The 18,935-nt window shown below is 39.7% G+C and overlaps 1 protein-coding gene across 2 annotated transcripts in view; it reads left to right on the forward strand.

The window, feature by feature from the left end:
• Positions 1-18,935, forward strand: part of LOC149010476 (coiled-coil domain-containing protein SCD2-like) — a 53,525-nt gene that overhangs the window by 5,161 nt on the left and 29,429 nt on the right. For both annotated transcript variants that reach the window (XM_089161082.1, XM_089161083.1), the window contains exons 4-7: positions 16,130-16,551; positions 17,008-17,083; positions 17,326-17,367; positions 17,648-17,710. In XM_089161082.1, coding sequence (XP_089017208.1) covers positions 16,130-16,551; positions 17,008-17,083; positions 17,326-17,367; positions 17,648-17,710 — 603 coding nt within the window. The remainder of the gene's footprint in view (positions 1-16,129; positions 16,552-17,007; positions 17,084-17,325; positions 17,368-17,647; positions 17,711-18,935) is intronic.

Genomic DNA, 18,935 nt, shown 5'->3' on the forward strand with positions numbered 1-18,935 from the left:
CAAAGTAAACTGGGGCAGGACCCAAAGAAAATGGGCCGAACAGAGGCCAAAATAACATATTTTGCAGATTTTTTCTTTTTGTTCTTTCTCTTGGAGGACTTGAGATCAACCAAGAAGTCTTCACCAAACAGGTTGTGCCCTTTAATAGGACGATTACTCCTACACTCGGCGCGATCAAGATCATGCGCAGGAGGTGAGAGCGGAGAATCAAAAGCATGCTCGTAGGGGATTAAATCACAAGCCAAAGGTTTGGTAGCATGAGTGATGGCTGAATACAGGAAAGACGGGTTTGAGGAGGAAGGGAGAGAGGTGGAGAGAGGGTGGGGATTTGAGGAATGGGCCAAGAGATCCCGAATAAGGGAGGGGGAGGGGTGAGGAGAGGAGCAGGGAATAATGAGATTAGGCCCATGGGCCATAGGGCCCAAAATGGAGAGCATAGGGGAGGGTAAAATGGGTAAAGAATATTGATTGTGGGAGAGAGATGGTTTAGAAGTGGTGGAGATTGGCATCCTTGAGTTAGTTATAGAAATGAAGGAACAATACTCCAAGCATCGACAGGGGAAGCAGTGGCTTCGACTGCAGAAAACTGACAGAGATCCTCGAAGGACTTCTCAAATTGGGGAGCTGTGCAAGGAGTTGTCACTGTCGGAGCAGGTTTTGGTCTAGATTTATATCTCCGGTAAGTACTAGCTACCGGTGGCAAGCGAGAAGCATAAGTCGCTAAAGTTGAGGAAGAGGGAGCTGCCTAAGCGACGATGGTAGCAGACTTTGCAATAGTTGATGAAGAAGGAGCAGAGACATTAGAGAGATTAACGTGGGGAATTTCTTTAATTAGAGTAGAGGAATTTTCCCTAGAACCAACAGAGGGTAAAGGGTGTTGAGCAGCAGCGGCTGCAAGCCTGCAACGGCTTCTTCTCTGACTTGAGCAGCAGTGACAACATCAACTTCTTCTAGATTTTGACCAGCAGTGGCAGCAACGGTGCTTTCGTGGTCTTGAGCAACAGCGGTGGCGACAACTTCTTTAAGGTTAGTGGCAATAGTGCCAACTTGGTCTTGAGCATCAGCAGTGGCAGCAACCTTTACTAGGTCACCAGCAATGGCGATGCTAGAGGCTTCAATCGAACATTTTCCTAAGTTTTCGATGAGGCTTTCAGGAATCGACATAAACTCTTTGATAGATGATGTCGATGGAGCATTCAGAATAGCAGAAGAACATGAGACAGACTCATGGCCAAATCGCCTACAAGAGACACATCTGGATGGAAGCCAGTCATATGCAATGACTTGACTATAGTTGCGCCCCTTATCATCAACAATGGAGATGGAGGATGGGAGAGGATGTGCAACAAACACTTCAACATAAATGCGGGCATAGGAGAGCCTTTTGAAGTTCAATGTTTTATGGTCGGTGCGGAGAGGTCTTTCAATGGCTGATCCGATGCTGCTGAGACATTCAATGTTTCAGAAATCTAGAGGGAGACCGGGGAGATTTATCCACAGGGGAATTGTGCTAAAATCGACCTTGTGATGGGGCATTGAAGGGTACCATGGCCGGAGGAAAATGAGGGATTTACTGACGAACCAAGGGGAGCCCTCAAGAGCACAGGCTTTGCAGTCAGAGGAAGCCAGAGTCAAGGACAAAACAATTGAAAGAAACTATTGCTTTCCATTGCTTGGAAAGGGAGGATTTTACACACCAGCAGGGGGAGGAGGGCCAAGAAAATGTCCAACAGTGGCAGATTGTAAAAGAAGGATACTCTCCTTGGTTGCAAAGGCAGGGTAGTGAGCAGTAGGGTAGTCGACGAGGGAGCAGTGGGGATGAAAGAAAGGTTGCAGTCAGTGATGATGGAGCTAGGGGTGGAGGAGGTGAAGAGGGAGTTCTAGGGTTTAGCGGGAGAGATGGAAGGGAGAGGGTTAGGGGTGCAGGAGGGGTTCCGCGGGTCATCAGAGGGACCCAGGGGGAGCTAGAGGGATCAGAGGGGGGCGGGGAGGCCATCCTTCATCGGTTCTGCATTTCGCTTCCTATCCGCTTTAAATGATCTTGTTTTCCTTTGAAATTAATATATGTTTAGTTTAGGACTATGATCTATGATTGTGTGATGTTTTATGCTTTGAAATTAATGCATGTTTAGTTTAGGACTATGATCTATGATTGTGTGTTGTTAAACTTAATTTTTGATTATTGTTACTCTTTTTTTTTTTTTTATAATTTTTTTGATTTTAAAAACTATGTTCTTAATTATGTATGTTGAAAAAAAAAAAAACCATATGTAGACATGATATATGGGCTTGAACTTAATACGTGTGAGAAACCATCATTTGATCTAGTTGGTCATTGTACTTTGTTGACTTGTTGTATATGTACCCATTCTATCAAACAATTCATGTGTGTTGAATCTGTTGATGATTCTATGCTTGTATGCAATACAATTTGTACTTGTTAGAATCAGTCATTTGTTAGTATACTTGAATGATAGCTTTTCAGTGTCTTTTTTGGCAAAATACTAGTTCCATTGTGTTTATTATGCTTTAAATAGGTAAAAGGCATGGCCAGGTTGAATTCGGCCTTGAAACCGAAACCTCAATCCTTGCTTGGAAGAAGTCACACCTAGGGAAGTAGATACTCTTCATCAGTTGGCTCTATTCTCTTTTAGGTTCCAACCATATTTTCAAGTAGCTTTAGCAAGCAAGGCTTTGTTGTGGAGAGATTCATCATGAAAGCCTAAGCCCCCATTAGATTTCGGCTGACATGTTTTACGCCAAGCAAGCCAAGGTGTTTGAAGCTATCTTCTGGCCCCCCAAAACAAATTTTGAGCCATCTTATTTGTTTTCTTGTGAGATGCCTCCAGTAACTCTAGGTGCATTGCCAGAAAGTTGGCAAGATAGGGCTGAGATTTCAGCAATGTCTTCCTCCCCGCATGGGTTTGCCACCTCTTAGTCCATCCTTTAAGTCTTATTGAAACTCTATTATTCAACTCATGGAATAACTCCACCTTTCTTACACCTATTTCAAGGGGAGACCCAGTCACCCAAGTATTTCGCTGGTACCTTGCCATATGAAATCTTGAGAACTGTAGAGAACCATTGTTAGATCTTCGAAGGGGTGTTGGGGCTAAGAAAAAGGCTTAATTCTTGTGGTTCACCTGTTGCCCAGTCGCTGCAGCTTAGGCACCTATAGCCTCCTTAGATTACAGAGCTCTTGAAGTTTCACCATATAAAATATTACACAATTATCAGAAAATAGTAGGTATGTCATTGGAGTGCCCCTATTCCTCATCCTTATTTTTGGATCAACTTCCCTTCAGCTGCCTTTGCCATTAGACTACTTAAAGCATATGAGAACATAACAACCCAGAGTGTGGGGGTCTCCTTGACGAAGACCCCTGAGCTCCTGATAGCGCCATTAATGAGTAGGGAATATCTGACGGAAGTGATACAAGATAATCAATTGGATTGTCTTAGAGTGGAAACCATACTTAATCGCTAATGCTTGTAAGATTGACCATTTCACCCCATCATATGCCTTTTTCATATCCATTTTTAGAATCACCAATTTCCTTTTACCCTTCTTCATTTTCTTCACATGATGAAACACTTTGTGCACCAACAAAAATATTGTCTGATATGTTTGTCTCTGGTAGAATTGAAGCCACTGCCCATTGATTTTGGTTACCAACTTGGTCGCTATTGAGCACAAACTGATGGGCCTATAGTGACTCACTTCCTCACAACACTAGGTCTTCAGGATTAGGCTAATCAAAGTCTTATTACAGATTGATGGAAGGCTGCCTAAAACAAAAACCTGGTTGACAAAGGAACACAAGTTCACACCACTGATATCCCAAATTTTCTGAAAGAATAGAGAGGGTGAAACCATCTATGCCCGAAGCTTTTAGAGCATGTATGTGGAACATAGCCGACTTGATTTCTTCTACGGTGGTCTTCACTAATAGAAAAATCCATGGACTCTGAAGTGGCCAGGCTGTAGTGCATATAACTCAGAAGTAAACAAATGTTGGTAGTTCTCCATGAAAGTTTTATATATCAACTTCTCATCTGATGTCCACTCCCATGAGGCCGACTTCAACTTTCATATCATATTTTGTTGAAGTCTCTGAATGGTGGAGGCATGAAAGAACGCTGTATTCTTGTCACCTAACTGATCAATATGGGACTTCTTAAGCCAGAAATCCTCCCCACTAGACAGTAACTCCAAAGCAGCCTGCAGTTTTGATTCTTTAGATTGTGAGAACAAGACCCCAGATAGACTCTACTCCTCTACAAGTTGCTTTTGACCTCCTTTATTGAGGTTTGCAGGTGCCTAAATGCATCCTAATTCCAACAATCAAGCTTCTCCTGACATGACTCTAACTTGTTCAGCACTATGGTCCACCAAGTTGTGTTTCTGCAAGTTCTACGCCTCCTTGACAACAGGCACACAACCTTCATGCCTTAGCTGCATTGATTGGACCGAAAAGGCCTAGCTCCTCTAGAGTGGGGGGGGGGGGGTGTCCTTCTATGTCAATCATTAAGGGGTTATAACATGATATGAACCTATTGCAGCTCGAATCAACACAACTGCCTTTGGGTATGTCATCCTCTATTCTATGCTTGAAAATGCCTTGTCTAGCCGACTTCTTATGTTGGCTAATTTTGAACTCCCTTTTTCCAAGTGAACTTAAGCCTTGGTACTAAGGGTAATGAACTGACATTCCTCAACATCAGTTGAAAGTAGTGAACTGTTGAGAAAAAACGATTAGGGTAGAATGGCTTATCGATCAATGATCTCAAGCCTAAGTGGAAAGTACACTATGACAAGGAATAGAATTTTACATGAATACAAACTCTAATTGAACTCCCTAGTAGAATCCAAAACTCCCCATCAAGTTGAGGCATAGATATTAGTCATGCCCAACTTGCCTACAATAGGAAGGAAATCTCTTTCTTTTAAACCCTTAGTGAAAACATCTGCTACTTGGTCTCCGTATCTTACAAAAGGCATTCAGATAAGTCCTTGTTCCAACTTTCATTTGACAAAAAACCTGTCAATTTCAATGCGCTTAGTTCAATCATGTTGCACCGGATTATTAGCAATTCTAATAGCAGCCTTGTTGTCACAATATAACGTCATAGGGTTTGGAACTTGGACTCCAATATCTTGCAGCAAGCCTTTCAACCATAGTAGCTCACAAACTCCACGAACCATAACTCTATTTTCAGCTTCGGTACTAGATAAAGCTACCACATTCTGTTTCTTACTTCTCCAAGTAACTAGATTACCTCCAACAAAGGTACAATAACCTGAAATTGACTTCCTGTCTGGAGATCTAGGCCAGTCTGCATCAGTGTATGCTTCTACTTTTAGATTATCAGTGGGTGACAAAAGTATTCCTTTTCTAGGATTTCCCTTTAAATACTGTAGTATTCTTGTAACAGCCTTTATATGAACTAATGGATCATGCATGAATTGGCTCACTATCCCTACAACATATGCGATGTCTGGCCTGGTGTGGGACAAGTAAATAAGCTTCCCTACCAGCCTTTGGTATCTTCCTTTGTCCACTGGTTCTCCCTCTTTTTCTTTAAGGTTAGCTCCAGCTTCAATAGGGGTGTCAACTACTTTACACCCCAACATTCCCACTTCTGATAATAAATCTAGAATATACTTTCTTTGGGATAGGAATATACCTTTCTTTGATCGAGCCACCTCAATCCCTAAGAAATACTGTAACTTCCCTAGAACTTTAATTTCAAACTCTCTGCCAAGAAAGTCCTTCAACTTTTGAATTTTTTCACCATCATGCCCTGTGATGACAATATTGTCTACATAGACAATGAGAAGTGTGATGTTAGTACCTGACTTTTTGACAAATAGTGTATGATCAACATTGTTTTGCTTGTACCCAATAGAAGTTGTTTGCAAAATAAAATAACCGCAAGCGCACAGTATCATGTAGCTAACGGGTCGATCTCAGGGAGATATGCCACTTAGAATTCAACTTCTTAATAGTAATGCGAGAGTGGAATGGTTCAATTTTTGTTAACTAATTACTTAAACTAAACCAACGATCCTAATCCATACATCTAATGTAATCGAATTGAAACGAAAAATAAAGCAACTCAACCAATGCATAAATAAAAGACAGGAAAAAAATGCGAACAATAAAAATAAAAGAAAAAGGGAAGTGATCCGAGTGTCAGCTCTGGATCGAGGGAAGGGGAGTATAATAATAATGACTTTGACCGTGGACCCTTTGCCGTAGCTTACAGTCCACCAATCGGGGGAAAGGATTTTAGAGAAAAAGAAATTGCAGAAAGGAAATAATAGAAAGTAAATAACAAAGCAATAAACAAAGCAATAATAGCAAAAGGGAAACCTTAACCAAAGAGAGACACGACTGTAGGCATCTTTGATCAAGGACCCAGGGGGAAGGGAGAACAATAATAAATCTTGAAATTTAAATCCTAAATTAAGAATATGGAGGGGTAGATAGAAGCGGGAATGGAGGGGGGAGAGAAGATTATTGAAGAATCTTAGTTACTTGCATCTTCCAAACAAAACTTGAATAAACGATTTGAATCTCAACCAACCCTAACAACTAGATCTAGAATAATCTAGATTTGCAATTGCTAGACCCAGAGAGAAAGCGAATCCTTAAACTTGAAACTTGAATTTGAACTTGAACTTGAAATTGCATTGATAAAACTAAAGGAATTACACTTGTATGAAAGAAAAATTACACAACTTCAATATTCCTAAACATTCAATCTAAAAAACTAGAACCCACAAATTAATCAAAGAACTAGAGAAAACCTAGAGCAAACTAAAGAGAATTGAAAGTGCAAGACTAAAGTAAACTAAAGAGAAAATAAAGTGTAAAACTAAAGTAAACTAAAGAGAAAATCAAGTGTAACTAGACCTAAGAGGGAGGTAATATTTATAGAAGAAGGAGAATAATTTACAAACAAGGAAAAATAATAATATTAATAAGAATAAGAGTAAAATAGAAAAAGAAAAAACAAATAAAGAAGGAGCAAAAATTCGTTAGAAATAAAGAGAGAGAGAGAGAGAGAAAGAGAGAGAGAGAGAGAGAGAGAGAGAGAGAGACTTTTGAAGTTCACGTGGAGACAAAGTGGAAGAAAGAAAGAAAAGTGGAAGAAGGAAAAAGAAAGAAAAGAAAAGAAAATAAAAAAAAATATATTTTGTTAACAAAAATATAAGTGGGGAGAGAAAAAAACTAATTAGAGAAATAAATAAAATCTAGAAAAATGAAATCTTCTAAAATAGAAAATCCTAGTCTTTGACTACTTGTGGGCCCCTATACAATTCTTTCAATTACAATAAAAGAAAATAAAATAAAAATCCTAATATAATTTTACAAGATATTTTGGAGTTGGCCCATAATCGCATCTTTAGCCCATCATGCTCCAAATTAGGCCCACTTTCGCACTTAAGAATTTGAACCGACCTATTGACGTGTAAATCACATGTTTAATACCCAAAACTCCAGATATTCGCTAAAGTCCTAGAAATTCATAAAATCTGCAAAAACAACATAAAACCCAAGGTAGCTCCACTCAAAGTGTGTAAAATGCATGCTTTATGCCCTAAGATTTCACACATAAATGTGCTCATCAGAAGTCATTGCCTTTAGGAGGCCTCTAAACCAGTATTTAGGAGACTGTTTTAACCCATAAATTGATCTCTTCAACCGACAAACTTTCCCTACAATATTGTCATCGGAGAAACCATGTGAGATTTTCATATAGACTTCTTCCGCTAACTCCCCATGTAAGAAGACATTCTTTACATCTAGTTGGTGCAAGTTCCAGTCTTTGTTCATAGCTACAGACAATAGAACTCTGACAGTGTTTAGTTTCGCAACAGGGGTTAAAGTCTCTTGATAATTAATCCCATAGGTCTGGGTAAACCCCTTTGCAACTAGTCTAGCTTTCAACTTGTTGACTGATCCATCCATATTTTGTTTAACCACAAATACCCATTTGCAACCCACTAGTTTTTTTCCTAGAGGAAGTGTAACTAGCTCCCACGTGTCATTTTTCTTCATTGCTTGCATTTCCTCTACCATAGCTGCCTTCCATCTCTTATCAGCATAGACTTCTGGCCAACTTTTAGGAACAGATACAGATGACAGAGATGATAAAAAAGCATGGTAGGAGTCAAACAAAGAGTTATAAGAAAAACATATTTAGCTATGGGATGTTGAGTACAAGATCTAACTCCTTTTCTAACAACAATAGGAAGATCAGAAGAAGATACCTTAAGGGGAACAGTAGAATCTGATTCTGGAGCAGGAGACTGAAGTGGTAACCTATCACCTTTCTCCACTTGCTTTAGCTGGTTGTAATTCTTCCTCTGATAAGTCTACACCTTCTTATTCTGGTCAATCTAGTTTTGAAAGACCTCAACAATTTATCTCACAGGAGTGGTCTCCCCCTGGCTAGGTTCTTCACATGGTTTAGAAAACGAAGGGGGAGGATTAGAGTATTCAAGTATACTGGCCGAAGTCTCCCCCTAGTCAGGAAACTCTTCTGGGACTCTTAAGTTGTGTTGGTGTGTGATAGGAAGATCTAGAGTCGGAAAGAACACCTTTCCTCTAGGACTCTTCCTTGGAGAAGTGTATAGTAAGGGCAAGACTCATTAAAAATTACATCCATGGATACAATGGTTTTCCTGGAAGGAGGATGATAACATTTGTACCCTTTCTGAGTAGTAGAATATCCAAAAAATATGCAGCATAGGCCACGAGGAGCCAGCTTACTCTGGTGGGCAGTGATTTTAGCATAACACACACATCCAAAAATTTTTGGGGGAATAATAAAAAAAAGGCTCCCTAGAGAATCTCATTAGGACATTTAAAACTTAGTATCCTACTGGGCATCCTATTCATAAGGTAAGAAGCAGTGAGTATAGCATCACTCCAGGTATTGGTCGGTAAATTTATAGCAATCATAATGGAACGGGCTATCTCTAAGAGATGCCGATTCTTCCTTTCGGCAACCCCATTTTGGGCAGCCGTATCAACACAATTGGTCTGGTGTATTATGCCAGAGTCAGAGAGATATCTCTGAAATTCACCATCAATATACTCAGTGCCATTGTCACTGCGAAGGATTTTCACAGTGGCATTGAACTGAGTTTTAATCATATTATGAAAATCACAAAAACATCGGAAAACCTCATTTTTTTGTTTTAAAAGATAAATTCATATAGAACGAGAGTGACAATCAATAAGAGTAACAAAGTACCTATGGCCAGTAATAGACACACGTCAGTAGGGACCCCACACATCAGTATGAATTAGTATAAAATGAATAGTTTTTCTATTATGAAGAGAAGGTAAATAAGTAGAACGAGTCTGCTTCGCAAAAATGCAAGCTTCACAAAAAAAATCATCCTAATTACAAGAAGAAACTCAATAAGGAAATATTTTCTTAAGAGTTCCTAAAAGGGGGTGAACTAGCTGACGGTGCCACTGATGAAGGTCTGATATTACCGAATGGACTTGATTAGTAGATTTAGTCAAAGCAGAAGTAGATCCTTCAATCGGCTCGAGCAAATAAAGTCCATTGTCTAGTTTACCACGTCCAATCTCCTTCCCTGTGACCAGATCCTGGAAGACACAGTAAGATGGAAAAAATGTCACTTTACAATTTAAGTCAGTAGAGAAAGTTAGTAGAGAAAGAGGGAACAAAGAAAGTGATGGAGAATGTTGAATGGTCCCTTTTCCAGCAATGGAAGAATATGAGCCATCAGCAATTCAAACTTTATTCTTCCAGAAGTTGGAGAATATTGTAAGAAAAAGGAGGATAAATCTGTCATATGATTTGTGGCTCCTGTATCAATGATCCAAGGAGTAGAAATTGAAGAAACTTGGAAGCCTGTAAGAGTTTTACTTGAAGTAGCAAGGTAGGAGTTGGTTTGGTTAGTAGAGGAAGTAGTGGTAGAGGCTGTACTGGCAGTAGAAGACTGTAGAATACGTCGCAGAGTAGCTAACTCCTCCTGTGAAAGACCAACGTTTGTAGAGGGTGTTGTGGAAACTGTCTCAGAAATATGAGCTTTTGGTTTTCCTCTTTTTTGCTCAAAATCAGCAGGCTTCCCATGGAGCTTCCAACAATTTGCCTTGGTATGATATGGTTTGTGACAGTGCTCACACTTGATAATCTCCTTAGCTGAATCAGATTTAGTGCTAATAGATTGTAAGGCTGATTTCCCCACAATAGGAGCATGACGCATGGCTAAATGACGGCTTTCCTCACACTGAACAAGGGCATAAGACTGTTCAAGTGTAGGAAAGGAAGAACGACTTAATACCTGCACTCTGATCTGACCGTACTCCATGTTCAGACCTGCCAAGAAGTCATATACTTGAATCTTATTAATGTGCTTCCTATAAGTAGCCACATCATCTGGATTAGTGGGGTGATAATCCCCATAATGATCCAACTCCTGCCAAAGAGATAGCAACTCAGCATTATAGTGGGCCACAATCAGTTACTTTTGGGTAGTCTCATGAAGCTTTTTTCGGAGCTTATAAATCTGTGCATCATTCCCCAACTGTCCATATGTTTCAGTAGTAGCCTTCCAGATTTGGGCTACAGTATCAAGTAATAGATATCCACGAGCAATATTTGGACTCATGGAATTCAAAAGAAATGACATAATAAGAGAGATTCGAGATCCATTTATCCTGTAAAACACCTATGGGAGTAGGTTTGATAGTGGTGCCCATGGTAAAAATTTCGAGAGACTCAAGTTTCGACCGGGTGAAAATGGGAAACTTAGGAAATTTCGAGGAAACCGAGGACTTTTCTGTACAAGTTTCGACAGGTATTAGAGAGTATTTTGGGGTGGGATCCTGTATTTAAGCTAATTAGAGTATAAAGAATACATTTATTGTATTTTGCTAAAAAAATCAATGTAGATATGTCATTCAATGTACATAACATCAATGTAGAGTTGTCCAAAAAGTACATTATAAACTTAACTACTTAAGCACATAACATTCAATATATAATTTCTAACTTCAAAATAGTTGACAATAAAAGGAAAATACATGCAACTTAGTGTTAAGAGAAGTGTCAATAGTGGATTCATCCTGTGAGCTGAGTATTACTATGCCTGTAACATCCTCTCCTCCAACCAACGAACATAGACATCCCATGACATTTTATGCCTATAGTTGTCAAGTTAATCGACAACTGTAACTTTATGAGTCTGGTCATCAATATGCTTAAGATAACCAACCTGAGGGAATACGCACTTCGGATAGGGAAGTCCTTATGGAGGGGTTATTTATCATGGGTATTTGGGGAAACATGAAATAAACAAAAAAATTGAAAATTTGGGAAAGCTACAAAATTTACAGGTAAAAGTCCCAAGTTTTCACAAAATTTTCCAGGTTTCCAAGATATTTCCCAAGTTTCCATGAAATTTCTCAAGTTTCCCACGAAATTTGGGAATTTTTTTCCTCATGAACCAGCTGGTCCAACTGGGTTGAACCAAGTTTCGACAGGTTTCGAGGTTTCGACAAGTTTCGACGAAATTTCGACAGTTTCGATCGAAACGGAGAATTTTTTTTCGGTCCTCATGAGTTTCGTTTCGCATTTTCCAAAATGGGAAATTTCGGTGGAAATTTCGCAAGTTTCGATGGAATTTTGTTCTATGGTGGTGCCCGTAATGTGTCCAACAAGTCCTCTTTTAGCAATAGTGAGGTAAGCGAATCGAGACCAGATCAAATAATTTGTTCCATCAAATCTCATTGAAAGAGGATGAAGAGTGGGGTAATGGTCGGAGCTAGTGGTAGCAGGAGTACCATCAATAGTTGTCATGTTGACAAACTGGCCAGTTCTTTAGTCTTCACCCTTTCGAAGTAACAGAAATGTCGTAGAATGCAATAGTTGAACATCCCAAACAAGTCTAAGTAATGACAAGTCCGAGTAATGACATAAGCCAATTTTGCTCTTTTTTTCTTTCTTTTTTTATTTGGATTTTGATTCGGATTCTAATGCTGATTCTAATTCTGATTCTGATGCTGATCCTGATTTTGATGCTGATTCTGAAGTTATGGAAAATCACAAATAGGTCCATAAAGATATGAAAAATTACAAATAAGCCCCTGGAAATTTATAAAATTACAACACAAGTAGACCCCTGAAAATATGCAAATTTCCAACACAAGTCCCTGATAATATTCAAATTTACCAAAAAGACCCCTGAAACATCAGTATACTCTTTTTCGGGCTAATAGAACCGTAGGTTAGAAAGGAAAAAATCAAGACATGGTTCTACATGAACATCTTTGGAACCCCTTACAACCACCACCCACCCTTGTTGGACCACTACATGAAAGAATTGAAATCCCCTAAAAGAAGCCAGTTAGAATTCCTATTACACCTTAGTTGAGTGATCTTTTCCCCAATCATGCCTCTATGAGCTTTGACTGGGTTTCCACAAACATGGGTTAAATGAAACCTCTTCCCATTAGGCAATACTACGTATACATCAATTACATTTGGATCTGAGTGAAGAACCCGAAATTGAATGGAGTCTTTAAAGAACAAAGCCAACCCTCCGTCTATTCCCTGAGTTGGGATAATAAAACTTGTTTCCATTCTCAATTTCCTATTAATTCTGTTAAACTTCTCTATTCCACCTTTTGTTTCCATAAGAAAGATTACACTCAGCAACTCCTGCTTTGTGAGATTCATCAATGCAAAAATTGTCAGGGCTCTCCCGATACCCTTATAGTACCAGCTAATCAGCTTCATGGTTCCTTGACGAATTGCTTCTTTGTAGCATTCATGTGTGCACTAATTAAAAAAATGGTTATCCTCTTCCTTCAATAGTGATCATCTCAATCGTTAGATGCTCCTTAATTTCTTGCTCTTGTTTCATTTTTGAATAGAGTAGCCAACTACCTTCAACTTCTCGTCTTTGTCCTTCTCCCCTCTCCGTTGTTCCATTCTCTCCTTCATTTCCAGTAGAACCTACTGTTCTAAGAAGTTGCTATTACCCTCTTGGTTTTAGTAAGAATAGGTATGATAGGGTTGGCTTGGAATGGGTGAAGCACCAATGTGACTGGGCTTGGGCAATGGAGTATTAGGCTCTGCTCTGATTCATTTTAAGGTGGGCTTGGGTGAGAATTAATTGTTGGGTTAAGATTGGGTAGCAGGCTTGGCGTAATTGGCCTTTGGAGTACAAAGGGCTAGAATTAGGTGAGGGTGGGTTGGACAAGCTTGAGCAAAATGGGTCTTGTGTATTGTGGTTTGTCGGGCTTAAGGTATCCGTTGCTAGAGTAGTAAGTAGGTGTCGTAACAAATGGGACAACTTAGGGTAGATATTTGTTGTTTTAGAGTTTAAGAGCTGGTTTGCAAATGTCCTAATCGGCTGAGCAAGGATTAGAGGGAATCAGGGTGTTGGGGATTGGGGCTTGGGATGGGGGAGGGTTAAGGGAGTAAGCTGTTGCTTTTGTACTACAGAAGGTGGTGGAGGGTGGTATGCAGGTAGCATTGGTCGGGGTGGTGTCAGGCCTATTAGTCTGCACAAAAACATGGTGCTGCTACAACACCCCTTGAAGATGCGCTATAACATGTGGCAGCGACACGCCAGGTGCTATGCTGGTTGTGTTATGCTTAGAATCGGTGGTTTGGGGATGTACTATACTTGCCAATGGGGTCCTCTTCAGCTCCTCTTTCCTGAAGAGTTTTGATTCCTTAAACATCATGAGTGGCGCCTTCTCTATAAGGCAGGTGTCTTGTGTACATGGATAAGCCTTGTCCCAACTAAATGTGGTCGGCTACATGGATTCTTGCGCTCCAATCAGTTCTGCTTGAGGCCATGCTAGATACGAGACCTAAGCTATGCATATCCTTTCTCACCACTTCTCCTAAGGTTATTTTAGGTCTGCCCCTAGCTCTTCTAATTCCTTCAATTTGGATTATATCACTTCTCCGCATAAGGGCATTTATAGGCCTCCGTTGAATGTGGCCGTGCCACCTAAATGACTTTTTTGTAGCTTATCACTTATGGGAGCAACTCCCAAACCAATTTTAATATAATCATTCCTAGTTTTGCCACTCATCCATCTTAGCATCCTCTTTTCTCCTACACTGAGTTTATGTATATGATTTTTTTTTAACAGCCCAACACTTTGCACTATACATCATAGTTGGTCAAATGATGGTCCTATAGAATTTTCCTAATAACTTTAATGGAATACGTTGATCACACAAGACCCCAAACGCATCTCTCCACTTCATCCACCCTATTTTGATTCTTTGGGAAACATCATCCTCTATATCACCTCTTTTGTTTATAATTGAACCAAGTTAAAACAATCACTCTGAGGTGTCTTCTTATCGTCAAGTTTCACCACCTCATTGTTTGCCCGATCATGACTAAAGTTACAAACTAGATATTTTGTCTTCGTTCTACTTAGTTTAAAGCCTCTTGATCCAAAGCTGCTCTCCATGATTCTAACTTAGTATTAATCCCTGTTTGGGTCTCATCTACCAAAGCAATAACATCAGCAAAAAACATACACCAAGGAACCTCGTCTCGAATGTCTTTGGTTAATTCATCAATTATAAGTGCAAATAGATATGGGCTTAAAGTTGATCCTTAATGTAGTCCAACTGTAATTGGGAATTCATTACTTTGTTCCCCCACTATTCTTACACTTGTCACTGAACCATCATACATATCCTTAATTATGTCCACATATTACTGCGACCCTTCTTTTCTCTAGTAATTGCCAAATTAATGCTCTAGGAACTCTATCATAAGGCAGGCGTCCGATGTAACACCTTAAATTGTGGTTTCAAAGTTCTTCAAGCAACACCAAGGGTTAGGGCTTTGCTTATCCCTCCATTGCTGCAAGCCTGCAACTATCAAAGAGCATTTGACAATGAGAGTCTTCATGCCCTATTATTCCACAGACATAGCAAAATAGGGGTAGCCGATCAAACTTCAAATCAACCTCCATTCTCATCCTTGTCTTCCACCTATCTGGTAACTGTTTCCTCAATAGGTGTGAGATTTCCAGGGCAACCCCTAACACAAAGATATTCTACCCTCTGCCCGAATTGCTGCCTTGTAACTGTCATTGCCATCTTCAGGGACTCAATATGTTCTGCTACTTGAGAGGCAAATTCAAGGGAGAATAACTGTGGAAGTAGTCCATGCATCTGCAACCAGAAATCACGGGTTCTGAAACTCATATTGCTCATCTGATATGTATGGTTCCAGGATGAGGAGATTGTTGGCCACTGACCAAAGGCCTTCATCAAGCACATTTAACAGGTCCAATGGGTGCTTGACGTAGATTCAGCGTCGGTTTTCATGGAGAGGGCAGACCATGACTGGAAGCAGGGATTCCAGATGTTCACGAGGGTTTATAGATGGCTTGCTCTGTTAGGGCTTTCCAGGTAGGGCTAATCCAACAAGAGCATTCTCAGGGGTAATTGTGTTTTCTTCTTCTTCCTCCTCCGCAAATGCTTCTTCATCGCCACACAGCATCCTCCAAATAGGAATGCCCTCCACTTTGACAGGAAGTGCAAGGAGTGTCAGCTGGCAAAAAAGGGTCACGTGAGTAGTGTTTTAAGGAAATATGCACGTCTGTATAGATTAGTGCACAGATTTAGCTGCCTCAGAAGAGAAGCTTGAGAGTGAAAAAAAAAAACTTTTAACAGTATTTGCCAATTGGATGTTGAAATAATTATTTAACAACTTAGACATTTTCCATAAAATAACTAATATTTACCCTACCTCTTCTTTTTATATTGCTTAATGTTGGGTCGCTAGTGAAGCTCATCCTCGACTTCCTGATCTAATTATTTTTGTAAAACATTGAAATTTTACAGCTAAATTTCGAAACCATGTCATCACAGATCAGGTGACAATCATATACTAATTGGATATTTAGCTTCACTTTATAGTTTTAGAGAATCCAACATTTGGAGTTCTCTGGCATGGTAATCTTTTGAATATTCTGACTGTTTTATGTGGATGTCACATTTTTATTTTTCTATAATTGCATTTCTGTATTCCTTGTCATTAAGTATCCCTAATAAGGGTCACTGAAAAATTGTATGTTGTTTCTAATAGCTAGGTCGTAACTCTATAGAAGACACTTCATCTTCTCGCTCTTCATCAGCTAGCCGACCGTCTGTTGCAGTTAACTCCGTAGAACAGCCTCCACCTGCTCACACTTTGTTGCCTGCCCGGTCATCTCCTTCACACAGCACTGTAGAACCTTCGCCACCGTCTCGCTTTTCATTAGCTGGCCGATCATCTTTTGCGGTCAATTCCACGGAGCAACCTACATCAGCTCGTGCTTCTGCAGCTGGCCGATCATCTTTTGCAGCGAATTCTCTAGAACAGCCTCCGTCTGCCCGTTCTGCATCGGTTGGTCGACCATCTCAAGTAGTCAAGACGGTTCCCATGGTGCCACCCAGCGTACCAATATCATTAAAGCCATCTTCTGTGTCTTCATCAGATCCTTCCACGGATCATCGGAGGGATAGGAGGTATTTGAGCTCAGAATTGCTAAGCTTCATTTCATTTAACTGTTACCAACATTTTAGTGAAGAGCTGAAAGTTCTCAGAGCTATTTAATGTGCACTGTCAGCATCTTTCTGAATCCCATATGTTGAGTAATATTCAAGCAAAGAATTTATCTGTCTGAGAATGCTTCCAGCAATGGGAATCTTCTATACTTGATATTTGATTATCCATTTCCCTTAACTACCAGTTTTGCTGACTACAAAATTGCTAGAGCTGAACATTATGAGTTAGATAGTTTTGTTATTTTGTTCATCTACTGAGTATTTCTGTCTGCTTAGGTTGTTTGAGCTCTCAAGATATTTCAATAAGTGGACATGGAAACTATCCAAAATATACCTGCACTTCCTATTTTGAAATTTTTCTATCCTTCTAGAAGTATAGCTGCTATTTGTTATCATTTGTATTTTGTCAATATGCAGGTCCTCAGGAGATTTTGGAAGTGTAAACATGCGTGAAACTGGAAATCAGCGTTCTACTTCTGCCCTTCAAGATGAGGTATCGTCATTTTAAGGGAGCTAACATGTATCCAGAAATTAAAGTTTTGGAAATTCAAGCTGGAAAGTGGTTAGCTAGTGATTTCTTTCCTATTAGTTGCTTTGGAAGTATGACATTGTCTATATATATGCATTAGTATAAAAGAAAAAAATTCCAAGCATCTGTGCATAACTTAATATTTCTAGCTGTTAGGAAACTATCTTTCTGTAACATCCTCCTAAGCAAGGTTATTTGAATTGCAGCTAGATATGCTACAGGAAGAACATGAAAGTATACTTGAAAAGGTGCGAAGCCTACAATGCCTTTCCTATTCTATTATTTATGCTTTAAAATTTCAAAGGCTCTGGCTCTTATTATTATGTATGTCGCATTTCATCCTTTCAGTAGCTTCCCCATGTTCAATAAGAGCAACATGGCTTGGTATTCAAGCTGTTGAAACACTTCCTTTGGCTAATCTCAGTCACAGTTAGACAGTTTGTGCAGAAAACCATACTGCTCCTGTTGAATAACATATTGATCCTCATATTGTATCCTTTGCAATTCATTATGATATGTTGTCCCCAGCTTCGGCTTGCAGATGACAGGTGTGAGGAAGCAGAGGCCAGAGCTAGGCAGCTTGAGAAACAGGTAATTTTAAAATCAGATCCTGTTATATTCTGGTATGGTTAAACTCAATGCAACTCAGCCCAATTATGTTGTTTGCTTTTTCCAGACATTCTTATCTAACTTCTTGGCTGTCTGTGTAAATAAATGTGTTAGGAATAGAACCTCGTATCATTAAATTAATAGTTGTCAGTCTGTAGATACAGTTTGAGATTTGGTCATATGACATTTTTTTTTTTAATCGTTGGTACTGAAATGCCATGTATTCTTTACAAATTGGAAGCCTACAGTGATAACAATGACACTGGCCTCAAGGTTAGTCTAATGGCTTTGATGGAACACCAGTTGCAAAGTTAGATACTGTGGATTAGAGAGAAATAAGAGGGAAATAGAATCATGAGAGGGAGAAGATGAAAACCAGAGAAAGGCTAGGAGGCTTTACTCATCGTGTAAGCGTCCTCTAGCCAATACCTTTATTTATAGGCAAGTCCAACGATTACATCTAATGTAGGAAATCAAACATAAAAGGAAATAACAGAAAAGGAAACTTGAATCCTCAAATCAGAGTAATTGAGATCCTCCATGCTCTATTCTTTCAGCATTACCCTTCAAACACTCCCCCTCAAGCTGGAGCATAGAGATTAAACATCCTCCATTTGTTACACATATAGTCAACCTGGCAGCCCCTAAGGACTTTGTGAGTAAGTCCGCCAACTGGTTTCCTGTACTAACATGTTTTTGAGAAATCAATCCTTGCCAAAGCTTTTCACAAACGAAGTGACGGTCCACTTCAACATGTTTTGTACGTTCACGAAACACTGGATTAGTAACTATGGAATAGCAGCCTGATTATCACGCAATACTGTCATAGAGGAATCATCACCAAAGCCTAGCTCTTTCAACATGTGTTTGGTCCATATCAACTCACAAGTGACCCGTGCCATGGCTTTACACTTAGACTCTGTGCTTGACCTAGCCACAGTAGTCTGTTTCTTAACTCTTCCAAGTTACAAGGTTACCACCAAGTGTAGTAGCTTGTGGTTGACCTCCTATCAACCGGTGATCTAGCCCAATCTGCATAAGAAAACCCTTCAGTTTCTTCTATGACCACTGTCTTTGTATAGTAATCCATGACTAGGAACCATCTTAAGGCACCTCAATATTTGGAGAACCATACCCCAATGAGATGTTCTAGGGGCAAATAGAAATTTACTCACAACACTGATTGGAAAAGCAATATCAGGTTGAG

This window comes from Hakea prostrata, chromosome 7, assembly GCF_041222555.1.
Source record: "Hakea prostrata isolate BN-2017 chromosome 7, UWA_Hpros_2, whole genome shotgun sequence".
In the NCBI taxonomy this organism is placed as follows: Eukaryota; Viridiplantae; Streptophyta; class Magnoliopsida; order Proteales; family Proteaceae; genus Hakea; species Hakea prostrata.